We start from the raw sequence: 13,520 nt of genomic DNA on the forward strand, positions 1-13,520 counted from the left end.
GGAGAATTAAGGTGTGTGCACTGTTTACTCATTCTGAAAGGAGAATTAAGGTGTGTCCACTGTTTACTCATTCTGAAAGGAGAATTAAGGCTTGTGCACTGTTTACTCATTCTGAAAGAAGACTTAAGGTGTGTCCACTGTTTACTCATTCTGAAAGGAGAATTAAGGTGTGTCCACTGTTTACTCATTCTGAAAGGAGAATTAAGGTGTGCCCACTGTTTACTCATTCTGAAAGGAGAATTAAGGTGTGTTCACTGTTTACTCATGCTGAAAGGAGAATTAAGGTGTGTCCACTGTTTACTCATTCTGAAAGGAGAATTAAGGTGTGTGCACTGTTTACTCATTCTGAAAAGAGATTTAAGGTGTGTCCACTGTTTACTCATTCTGAAAGGAGAATTAAGGTGTGTGCACTGTTTACTCATTCTGAAAGGAGAATTAATGTGTGTCCACTGTTTACTCATTCTGAAAGGAGAATTAAGGTGTGTCCACTGTTTACTCATTCTGAAAGGAGAATTAAGGTATGTGCACTGTTTACTCATTCTGAAATGAGAATTAAGGTGTGTCCACTGTTTACTCATTCTGAAAGGAGAATGAAGGTGTGTGCACTGTTTACTCATTCTGAAAGGAGAGAATTAAGGTGTGTCCACTGTTTACTCATTCTGAAAGGAGAATTAAGGTGTGTCCACTGTTTACTAATTCTGCAAGTAGATAATTAAGGTGTGTCCACTGTTTACTCATTCTGAAAGGAGAATTAAGGTGTGTCCACTGTTTACTCATTCTGAAAGGAGAATTAAGGTGTGTCCACTGTTTACTCATTCCGAAAGGAGAGAATTAAGGTGTGTCCACTGTTTACTCTTTCTGAAAAGAGAATCAAGGTGTGTCCACTGTTTACTCATTCTGAAAGGAGAGAATTAAGGTGTGTCCACTGTTTACTCATTCTGAAAGGAGAGAATTAAGGTGTGTCCACTGTTTACTCATTCTGAACGGAGAATTAAGGTGTGTCCACTGTTTACTCATTCTGCAAGGAGAGAATTAAGGTGTGTCCACTGTTTCCTCATTCTGAAAGGAGAATTAAGGGGTGTCCACTGTTTACTCATTCTGAAAGGAGATTTAAGATGTGTCCACTGTTTACTCATTCTGAAAGGAGAGAATTAAGGTGTGTCCACTGTTTACTCATTCTGAAAGGAGAATTAAGGTGTGTCCACTGTTTAGTCATTCTGCAAGGAGAGAATTAAGGTGTGTCCACTGTTTACTCATTCTGAAAGGAGAATTAAGGTGTGTCCACTGTTTACTCATTCTGAAAGGAGAATTAAGGTGTGTCCACTGTTTACTCCTGAAAGGAGAATTAAGGTGTGTCCACTGTTTACTCATTCTGAAAGGAGAATTAAGGTGTGTCCACTGTTTACTCATTCTGAAAGGAGAATGAAGGTGTGTCCACTGTTTACTCATTCTGAAAGGAGAATTAAGGTGTGTCCACCGTTTACTCATTCTGAAAGGAGAATTAAGGTGTGTCCACTGTTTACTCATTCTGAAGGGAGAATTAAGGTGTGTCCACTGTTTACTCATTCTGAAAGGAGAATTAAGGTGTGTCCACTGTTTACTCATTCTGCAAGGAGAATTAAGGTGTGTGCTCTGTTTACTCATTCTGCAAGCAGAGAATTAAGGTGTGTCCACTGTTTACTCATTCTGCAAGGAGAATTAAGGTGTGTTCACTGTTTACTCATTCTGCAAGGAGAGAATTAAGGTTTGTCCACTGTTTACTCATTCTGAAAGGAGAATTAAGGTGTGTGTTCTGTTTACTCATTCTGCAAGCAGAGAATTAAGGTGTGTCCACTGTTTACTCATTCTGAAAGGAGAATTAAGGTGTGTTCACTGTTTACTCATTCTGCAAGGAGAATTAAGGTGTGTTCACTGTTTACTCATTCTGCGAGGAGAATTTAGGTGTGTTCACTGTTTACTCATTCTGCAAGGAGAATTAAGGTGTGTGCTCTGTTACCTCATTCTGCAAGCAGAGAATTAAGGTGTGTCCACTGTTTACTCATTCTGCAAGGAGAATTAAGGTGTGTTCACTGTTTACTCATTCTGCAAGCAGAGAATTAAGGTGTGTTCACTGTTTACTCATTCTGCAAGGAGAATTAAGGTGTGTCCACTGTTCACTCATTCTGCAAGCAGAGAATTAAGGTGTGTCCACTGTTTCATCATTCTGCAAGCAGAGAATTAAGGTGTGTTCACTGTTTACTCATTATGAAAGGAGAATTAAGGTGTGTTCACTGTTTACTCATTCTGAAAGGAGAATTAAGGTGTGTGCACTGTTTACTCATTCCACAAGGAGAGAATTAAGGTGTGTCCACTGTTTACTCATTCTGCAAGCAGAAGAATTAATGTGTGTTCACTGTTTACTCATTCTGAGAGGAGAATAAAGGTGTGTCCACTGTTTACTCATTCTGAAAGGAGAGAATTAAGGTGTGTCCACTGTTTACTCATTCTGAAAGGAGAGAATTAAGGTGTGTTCACTGTTTACTCATTTTGAAAGGAGAGAGAGAGAGAAAAACAGCAGCAGCACTGTTAACTCATTATGCAAGGAGAGATAAGTGTCTCTGATTGTGTACTCAAGCCCTGTACCTTAGGTGCAGGGTGCAAGAGCCTATATTCTATACCCATACCACCACTTGCAATTCAAGGATTTAAGTCCATATCTGGAATGTCTAACTGATACCTTTGCTCTGTTCCTCTTAAAATTTGTGGTATTCTGGCAAATCAATGAGAACTGAGTTCACTATATAATGATAGCCATTTAATCTTCGGTCTTACTATCTTTCAGGAAAGTATGATAACACAAAACATTTTATTCTAGCAACTTTTCTAAGATTATACAAGCAACGTCTAAAATCTGTCCCTGGTTTTAGGCCTTTGCCCTCCTCCCTAAATGTTGGCTTGTGTTGCATAGTTCTTCAGGGGAGAGAAGTTTAATGCTGCTTATGTCAAATCTATTCATGCCGTTAGTAGCAGAACAGGTAAAATACTTGCTTTTGATGAAGAAGGCTGTGGGTTCTACTCCCACAGTATATAGATGAATTGCTGATACTGTACTGTCTTGTACTTTTAAAGGGGGTGGATGCTGCTCTCTTGAGAATGTCCTCTTTGGAGAGATACCTAGTAACTATGAACCTGTTATCAGTTTGCCATCCATTCCCTACTGCAATATTACTAGCTTATAATTTTTTTAATGTAACATAGGCAATTTATTCCTCAAGGCAATGGGTGCTTCATTTGTAGATGAAACAATGAAATATAAAGTTGTTTGCTAGCAGCAACCTCTTGATTACTTACAGATCTCTTTAATGTGGAATTATTTTTACTCAGAGATTGTGCATATTTACTGATACTGGTCAATTGTAGATGTTTGAGTAGACTTTTATGATGAAAATGTTTTGAAATGGGCAGTTTTGTTATTATTGGTTCATGCATTTTGTTTCATTGCTTACTAGAAAATGTTCAAAACAATAAATTTAAAACACACTCTAACAAATGTGCTGTATTATACAAGGACTATAATTTAATACAGTCAGGAATGTGTATCAAAGAACACATGTATGTTTTGTGTGCAAGGGGCCTATAATTTGAAAACAGCCCAAAGGTAATCTTTATCCACCACTGGCCAGATGCATTTTTTTGAATGGGGTTTCAATGCTGTTTCAATGAATGTGAGTTTCAAGAGCAGAGAAGTTTTAATTCTAAGTCTATTTTTATTGAGACTGTATTGCTTTGTTTAGCAGAAGTCTATTAGTGTTTGTGCTATAAAATGTGAAATAAAAGTTTTAAATGAAATCCAAATAATCATCAATGTTTATAGTAAATGGGGCAAAATAGCTAAGTAATATGATATTGGAATGGCTGCAGGGAGAGGGCTGTGTATGGGGGGCCCATTCAACCATGATTTCGTGAGGGTGGAAGGGCAGCCCCGGGTGGTACAAACTCTAGCTACGTCACTGATCAGTAGGCCATGGAGAATGACTTTTGGAGGTCCTAGCAAGCTATAATATTCTTTTGCTAAGATTAGAATATTGCCTACTATTAAATGCCCTACGTTTACCACAAAACCCACATACTGCAAGTCAACAAAAACAAAATCCTAAGGTTCCTTATCTTCTCCCTTCCCAGTCAACATCATTGCTACACATTTAAAAAAAATGGTTACCATTTACTACAGGGTCTGGGGCCAGATTTTGGCTGTCTGTTCTTCAGTTTTTGTTTGAAAGTTGGTATCCCACAATTCCATTGGAGTTGGTGGGGTTACATAATTATGTATGCAAATTTAATGATGGCATTCAATATGAATGTTTAGTTTGAATCATTGAAGAAAATATGATTACACTGTGCCACTCAAATAAACTATACCATTTTTCAGAAAGTAACCCAATAAAAAAATTGGTATCCTGGGAAGCTACAACCAGCATTGACATTGTTTATTAATATTTCTTTACTTTTGTAACTATATTGCCAACAATTGTTACTGATCAGAACATTTTATTTTGGGAAAATGCAAATAGCATTTGATTTGTTGCACATTTTAGTGACAAGGTCAGTTCTAGATTGCTTACTATGGTGGCAATATAAACCACATTGATTTCACATTGGTTTCAAATGATTGGTTCTGACGCTTAATCCTAGTTTTGTATTGGAAGCTATTTATGCATACACAACTAAGAGGCACATAATTCAACCCATATTTGATTTTTTGTTACTAATTTGTTGAAGGCTCATTGGTTATTTAGTGGTTGGCTATTTTTACCAACTTCTCACCTTTAATTGGCTGAGAGATTTCTATCTCAAGTCACTTAGTTTTAGTTTGTGGGCTGTTATATATTTACAGCATTTATGACCTTAAGGTAATAATTTTGTTTGCAATTAGCATGTTAATCTTACACAAGGTTTTCACCAGCTGTTCATATTCTATGTCTGTTGCTGTGTAAGTGGGCAGACAAGATTGATAGATCTTATTAATATCAACAGCTTTTTTTTAATATCTAACTACGTACATTTTGAATGCAACAAATAGGTTTTGGGGTTCGCAGAACACCAGTTCCTTTATTGGATTAGCAATCTGAAGAATGGTGTGTTTATATTATCTTTATCATGTCTCATGTTTGATTGGTCATGACGCTTAAATCTTGGCCCCACATTGGATGCAATTTATGTATGCATGTTCAGAAGACACGTAAACTAACCTGTATTTGATTGGTTCTTCAGAAGCTTACTGATCGCTTATTGGCCATACAGTGATTGGTTACACTGACTAATTCCTAACCTCTCACTGGTTAGAGAGGTTTCCATCCTAAGCTACTTAGTTTTAATTCATGAGCACTTTTCGTGATCCTTATTTAATAACTTAATGAACAGGTCAGTTTTACAAAAGATCACATACCAATCATATTGCATTATATGTCTGCTGCCACGAATGTGGGTGGACAAGATCATCAGATCCTATTAATTTATGAGCATTTTTTATGACATAAAGCAATATTTTTGCCTCTAATGAGTGCATCAGGTTTATAAAAGTTCCTGCATTAGTTACATTACATTAGATGTCTGTTGCCGCAAAGGCTGGCAGACGAGATCATTAGATCTTATTAGTTTCAATAGTCTTTTTTATAATGTTTTAACTAAGTAGCTTTGAATTAATAGATCCTTGACTTTCTAGAACAACAGTCCTTTTTGGATACACAATCCAATGGATAGTGGGGTCTATATTATTATTTTCCTTATCTCATGTGGTATACTGTCTAACTTGATCGTGAAGAAAAATTTTTTGCAACAGTGCCATTTAGCTTTTGTTAACTGTATGAAGTAAAGCTTACACTGGGACAATAGTTTCTCATTTATTTGTTTCTTTCATTGAAACAGTACTTTATTACTACTTTATCCAACTTTATTGATTGGTTGAAGAAGGACAATGTTAACACTCTGATTCGGTGCAGTTTTCTCTAATACTTAACTTCCTGGTTTTTGTAATACCTAACTTCCTGTTTTCTCTTATTTATTTGTGATTTGTTGTGATTAGTAGGTGTGTCACTATGCAGTAATATGATTGGATACTTACAATTATTTTAAACAATTGTAACCTCTGTATACTACGATCTGAAGAAGGAGATTTTCACTGAAAGCGCTTATCGTACATAGGCCTCAATACTTGTTTATACGTTTTTGTTTTATTAATTAAAGTTCATTTTATTTAACTTTTTTACTTGAATTAGTTTTACTTGATATTTGTTCTCTGCCGTGGTGTCATATTCAGGATATTCCTCATTTTAAGCTACAACTCATGGAGGTACAAAATGCCAATGATAGGGCACTTTTACTTTCATAGGCTTAAAATACCACACCAAATAGGTAACATGATCATGAATTATAAAGTCTAAACTGAAATGCCTGTTATTTCCTGATTTTCCCTCAAACCTCAACTGCTAAAAATAACAGGTTTTGTGTGACCCTGCATTACAAAGGATTCAAAGCATGAAACTTAAATGCCTGTCATTATACAAATTCAGTCCTCACCACCTTGTCTGCATACCGATTACCAAGATATACCTCCCACAAAAATGCCTGCAAATTTTATATTTATTTATTTACTTATTTACTTATTTTCTTGACATTTGTTGACCGAGAAAGTCTGACTGGGTCAGAAACCCATTTTCAGCGGAGGCCCGGGGAGAAAAGATCCAATAGCACAAGTATCTAGTACAAGAACAAGTGCATGACAAGTATTTAGTACAGTTCAATTCTATTAGTAAATATAAAATATACAGTGTAGATACAAAATAGATACGTAAATATCTTACAAGATACTAGCAAGTTTACATTTTATACATTACAAAGCTTGATAACTGGCAAAGAAAATAAAATAAATAATGACCACAACAATCTTTCAATCTATTTCTGTTACAGCCATGCCCATCCCAAAACTAACCGTAATCAAAGTTTACAATAAAAGCAATGATAATCTGAAAAAAATGACAGTTTTTGTGAACTGAGTATACTTTTACCACTGCCCACAATTATATCTGGTGTCCTGCCAATATTTAAGAAAATACAAATTTTAAATATTTCTCTTAAACTTTTAAACAGGTTTTGTGTTAACATGCATTTCTGGAAAGATATGAAGTCTAAACCTCAAATGCATGTCAGAGGAACCCTCATCCATGATGTTAATACCTGACTGTGCAGGCATGGAGAGTGACCATTACTCACGGGTGCTTCACTGCCTGCAAAACACCACAACAGCCGCTCCTGGCTTGATGGGATTAATCCACAAGTTTATTGCACAAATATTATAAAAAGAATATGATCATACTACAAGGCAGAAAATAAAATAAGCCATCCAATCTTAGAAAACCATGTGGCCCCACAACCACACCACCAACAAATTGACTGAGGGGAACTCACCCACAAACAACTGCAACCCCGTGCAACAACTGAAGGAGGTGCACCACAACTCTCTACCCCCAACAGTCTGGCCAGAAGGGACATCATCAGAACACAAGCACTAACCAAGACTGAAAATACCTAACATGACCCAACAGAGAACAGGCAACACAACCACAACTGGCCATCAAGAACCAAGCAACAACCTGAACTCTGTACACTCACAATGCCAAAAAAAAAAAAAAAACAAAGCAACCAAAAGAGAGAGAGAGATAGAGAAATGGGACACCAACAGCCATTCAAAGGAATCACATGCAAGCCAGTAGTCCGCACGTCCATCACCACCTCTGCCACAGTTTAATGACACATTCCAAATGAATGATATAGCTGAGCTACAGCCCCAGGGAACTCTCTCCCACCTACATTCTGGACCAAAGGGAGCTACCCCATACCTTGTACCACCCCACCAATGGTAACTGATAGGATCAATTAGAATATATAACGAAAGAGCACCAAAATTAAACGTAAAACAATTAACATTCCTATTGTAGATCAACCTTCAGTGAATGCATACATTGCCCCCATGCAAACCAACAAAATTAATCCACTTTCGACACTTGAAACAATAGTAATGTATGAGACTGAGGGTGCTCCACTACCCCACTGATACATGAAGCACAGCTAGTGACTATTATTGAGACAGTTTGCTGCCCGTGAAATGGCATTTTTGGGTAAGCGGCAATTTGACAATCCACTCTGCCGCACAATGTTCCATACTCAAGTCTGCTTCCAAGCCTGTGAGCAGCTAGAGGCACTGATACACCTCAAACCATACCTCTCAACCTCTTAGAGCAAGAAATCTGGACCTGCCCCGACGCACTCTAACCCCAGGCAAGGCAAAGGCCGAAAAACAGGAACAATTTTTAAATATTGATTTAACAACTTAGCAAATGAATAAAATAACAGGAAAATCTGTACATTTGAAAAGTATGCTTTGAACTACACACCCAGTACAACTGCTCATACACAGCAATCGCCACTACATGCAGTTGCTTCCCAACCCATGAAACAGCCCGGGAAACTGTCGCGCTCATCAAAACACACACCACAAATGAGAAACCAAAAAAAAATCACCCCAATCAGACTGCCTGCGAATCTGTAATGCACCCAGACTTGTCTACCAAAACCACCAATGCTGGAAGAAAGAAAGAAAAAAAAATAAGAAGTCTCAGTACTATTTCTATCTAACCCGCACTTGAAGATCTACCTGGACAAATTGTAGTAGGTTTAGGGATCTTTTTTGTAAAGAAAAAAGAAAAAAATATACAAAATAATGAGTTAAGTTGAAAGAAAAGGAATGAATATATGTTTGTAAGTATAGTAATGGGTGGGTATTATCTGTTTGATCTGGACAGTTTTTAAATATATGTTTTTGATGTCAAAGATGATTTAATAAAATAAGGAAAACATATTTTCTGCAAGTGCCACGGAATCTTTAATATCTGCCTAAGTTACACTAAATGCAGGCAAATGGGACCTCATTTTAACATCTCATAAAGAAAAGCACATCAGCAGTGCAGCAACCTCTAATAAGAAAATTAATCATAGTGACTGGTATAAGGATAGAACTCACAACCTTTGATCTTCCCAACATTGAAAGCTATTGTTGATAATCAAAAGGTTCATTATGGTTGTCCCATAAGATGGTATGAATCTTAAATGAGATTTTGGTAATAATTCATTGGTAATAGGAAAATCATTTCGACTAAAGACATGCATTGCTGTTATACTGGACAGTAAGACAACAATTCATTAATTTTCTTACTTCAACTTCTCTCTCAGTTTAAAAATGATGCCCTTTCACATAATTCTTCTTAAAGTTGACCTGATTGATTTCTAGACTAAGTACTGAAACTGAATGTAATTATAAATATTAGTTTCATTTTTTATTAATTCAAGAGTATGCCAGTAGAAAAAATATATATATTTTTACTTGTGAAACATGGTTGACATGTTCATTTGTCTGAGAAATCTGTCCTGCATTTATTTTTTTTATTTCTTAGCATGTTCCAGGTTTACCTTCACCTTACATTCAAGGTACAGTTGAAAGTGGGATCAAGTATATATATATATATATATATATATATATATATATATATATATATATATATATATGTGTGTGTGTGTGTGTGTGTAAAAAGACACAATATCTCAAAATGTGTTTACCTGTCATCTTCTGTTCTCAGTTCGTCACCACCTGTCTTGCTTATGAAAAAAGCACATTCCTTTTTCATAATATTCTTTGGAATCCAGCTGTTAACTTCATGATTCTATTGAAAGAGACAATAAGTGTATAATTTAATTATCTGCAAAAATATTTAATGGCATGTTGAAGGACAGTCTGTCCTTTCATTCATTTCTATAACAGGGCAGATTAATACTTCTGCAGCATATATCAAAATTTCAGTAATGTCACTCCAGCAACAATTGAAATATTAGCAATATAAGATGATAATACAAGCAGTTCTATGATCATAGTACTGCCATTTAGGTATTAAATAATAATACTACTCACAAGTTATACAGCAATGCAAATTCAGCTTCAGAATAAGGAGCAGAATTTGTCACTGTCTCTCTGAGATTGAACACATGCTTTATTTATCACTTTAACTTATTCTGCAAGTATTCACTGCACTGCATTGTCAATATTCCTAACTTTACATTGGATATTGCCTGTCTATTTCTGCCACTTTCTGATATGGTGGTAGTATTTTTCACATGCTCCCAGTGGAGCAAGCCAAATTATGCAGAAGATTGGTAAGATACAGAGACACTGGAGAGGCCTGACTCGGAGAAGAATCCCTTTTATTACTACAGCAAACTCATAGATACAAAACATTTTGAGAAAAGAAAACTGCAGCACATTGGTAAGTCTGCTTTACCACATATTAAGTCATATTAACATTGTGGGGCTTTAGGAAGGCTATTACTGAGGGATCACTGCTGTGATCTTTTCTGGAAATAGTCTTTTTATAGTAAGCAGGAGCTAATCTAGTTGTTTTTTCATTATGTGAGAGACTGCTGAATTATAGAGTACAATGTCATCTGCATAGAGAATTATACTGAAGGGTGAAAGGCTGATGCAACTGGGATTAGCAAAGAAAAATGTTGTGGGATTGAAACAGCTCCCAATGGAATGAGAAGTTGTAGCTATGGGGAGAGGAAGGTGACACTTTAATAGAAAAGAGATCTGTATTGAGGTAGTTTATGAAAAAGATGAGAACTTCTGGGTCAAACCCAGAGTTATGTACTGCTGTTAAAAGGGGGTGTTAGTAGACCAAGCTAAAGGCCTTTACCAGGTCAGTAAACACAACAATTACTGAAGTCTCTTCATTTTCTAGAATATATCCTTTGTCAATGACCATATGATTGTCATTGTCCTTCTGTCAAGTCAAAACCTATATTTGATGCTGGTCAGTATTGCATGTGTTGGAATGTAGTTACTGATCTATAAGTAAATTAATGTTTTCAACATTTCTCTAAAATTGAAAGATGGAAATTGATTTGTAGTGGGGTTGAGTGCTTTTAGACGTTGGTGGGTTAGTGTTGAATTCCATATATCAACTTCATGAAAAGCATCAAAATCATCTTAGGGCAGCCAGGTTAATGCAAAAATGAGAATTTTTTCTTAAAAAGAGATTCTCCTATTGCAGCATAAATTTCACAGGAGATGACAGCTAAATAAAAAAAATTGAGAAGGAAGTAGTGACAGTGGTGAAACAAAGAGGAGGTAAATACAGTCCTTATATTTTATGTTATAACTCTCAAGATAATGAAAATGACGAAGAGATTGAAAATAGGTATAGGGCTATAGAAATAGCATTTATCTGGATGCAGGGGAAATTAAAAAGATTTTACACGGGAACGGGAGTATAATTAAGGGATTTCCTAATGCTGTAAAAATCTTGGGGAAAGTCCCAAAATTTGTTTTTAAATGGGGGAGAAATTTACAAGAAGTGTTATGATTTAAAAGGTTGGATGAGAATGTCTAGAAATTGTAATCGATGTAATCCTGAAAAACAGAGTGTGATAGAGTCATATTAGGTGGTATTAATGTGAAGATTCCACAGACTTACACCTGTAATGCCACCAGCATGATTTAAACTGCCTGTTACACTGTATGCTCAGTCTTTTATACTGCTAGAACTTTAAGAAAACTATCTAAATGTACCTGTGAACATATTCATGCTATCAAATCATGAGATGCTAGAAATAATTTATTTAAACATCATAAGGGATGTATGAATTGTTGCTATACTTTTGCTGTAGTATAGCATATAAAATCACTTTATGGGAAAATAGCAATAGAGAATTTATTGTATTGGAAATAATATGCATGGCAGGTAAGGCTTAATGCCTGTGTAAAGCCAAAAATTAATGATGTAGAAAATTTTGTGGAAGATTTAAAAAGAATGGAGTGCTTCGTTAATCATTTTATGCTTTTATTGGACAAAGGTTGATTACTGTTTATTATATTTAGGGACCATTATGTCTTTGAAAACTATTTAATGATGCCCCCAGTGAGGAAAAAAAAACATTTACCTGAGCTGAATTAAGTTAATAAAGGACTGCTTTTTGATTTTTTTCTGTAATTTTGATGAAAAATAAGAAATTCCAGTGACTATTCCACATACAAGTGGCAGGGACAACAACCTGAATGAAGTCAAAACACTCTAAAATGCATAGGTGAGTTCAATTCAAACGGTGAAATCAGGTAAAATTAACCTTGCTGGATAATGACCCTGCACATTACTGATGAAAAATTCAGAAAACATTTGCAGATAACTGGATAGATGGTAAATGAGGATAACATGGCATTTCAGCCTTGTCCTAAGAACATACTCAAAGGTGAATATTCCTACTATGGGTCTAATGAGGGATGAGTACAGTGGGACATGACCTCCTTTTTTCTGGATGAAAAGCCCTTACAGAGTGCATTAATTTTATGAAACCAGAAATAAGCAACTGGACTGGTTTTTCACAGCAGGAATTGTTAACTGAAAGGGCACATTGAGTATATGCTCCAAATCTGGCCATGAGAAAACAGTCAAGATCTAAATTAGTAAAGACATAATCATACTAGCATAAGCTGAAAGAGCTGATCCTGACAAAACTGTAGCAGATGGGCAAAGTATTAAAAAAAAAAACTGAAGGCAGCAGAGTGTAGAAAATGATTATTCACTGTACAACAGGCAGAAGAGAAGCAAATGTCTCTTTGCAACCATGGAACTTCCAGAGGCAGTTGAAAGATTTAAGCTGATTTATCCAGCTGTCTTAGAGTATTTTTTTCTGGAGGGCTAAAGACATTTTTGGTGTAGAATAGACTAAGGAGAAAATAAAAAAGTTTATTCAGCAAAAAAAGAGCCAACAAGAAGAAGGGGACTCTGTTTCTCATAGGGAGACTTTGCCAATGAAACCTTTCCCAATGTTCCAAAGAAAAATGGCTGAGAGAAAGACAAAAAGCTCACAAATTGTCCAAGTGAATTAGAGTACCCTGGACCTGAACCAGAGTCTAGTGATGGAAGATGGAGCTGATCAGGAAGAAAACCAGCAACACTGAATTAATTAATAAATATGAGATTATAAAGCATCAGTCACATTGGTGAAATATGACTTTGCAAATAAAAGTACCTCAGAAAAGTTTGGAATTTAGTTGGCTTTGTTAAACTTGTGACTGGACTGTAAAGCATATATCCCACATTATGTCTAGGGAAAAAACAAGTCACTGTAAGTAAAACTATTTCTGTGTTTATTAGCATTTGTATAAAACATTTCATAATATAAACTGCATGCTATATTGTAAAGCAGTTTTGTACAGTGTGCCAACAGAGGTATTTCAAATGTGTGCGGGGGTAGTCTTTTCAGTAATAGTTGTACATGTTAAAGATAATAAAGTAAGTACTTTTTTGATTTTACAGTATAAACAGTATTATAAACAATAGAAGTAAAGCAGAAAAGAAGTGAGTTTAAGTTAATATAATGCTGCAATCACAGCTGCTGAGGTATGGGGTGTAAAAGTGTAATGATTATATTATATG

The 13,520-nt window shown here is 35.8% G+C and overlaps 1 protein-coding gene across 1 annotated transcript in view; it reads right to left on the reverse strand.

Moving 5' to 3' along the window:
• The window catches only part of LOC122805507 (transient receptor potential cation channel subfamily M member 2-like), a 914,064-nt gene that overhangs the window by 874,522 nt on the left and 26,022 nt on the right, over nt 1-13,520 (reverse strand). The window contains exon 2 of the mRNA XM_044075701.1: nt 9,649-9,752. Within this exon, the coding sequence (XP_043931636.1) occupies nt 9,649-9,752 (104 nt within the window). The remainder of the gene's footprint in view (nt 1-9,648; nt 9,753-13,520) is intronic.

Source organism: Protopterus annectens, chromosome 6.part1 (assembly GCF_019279795.1).
Source record: "Protopterus annectens isolate FY-2018-M chromosome 6.part1, PAN1.0, whole genome shotgun sequence".
Lineage (NCBI taxonomy): Eukaryota > Metazoa > Chordata > Ceratodontiformes > Protopteridae > Protopterus > Protopterus annectens.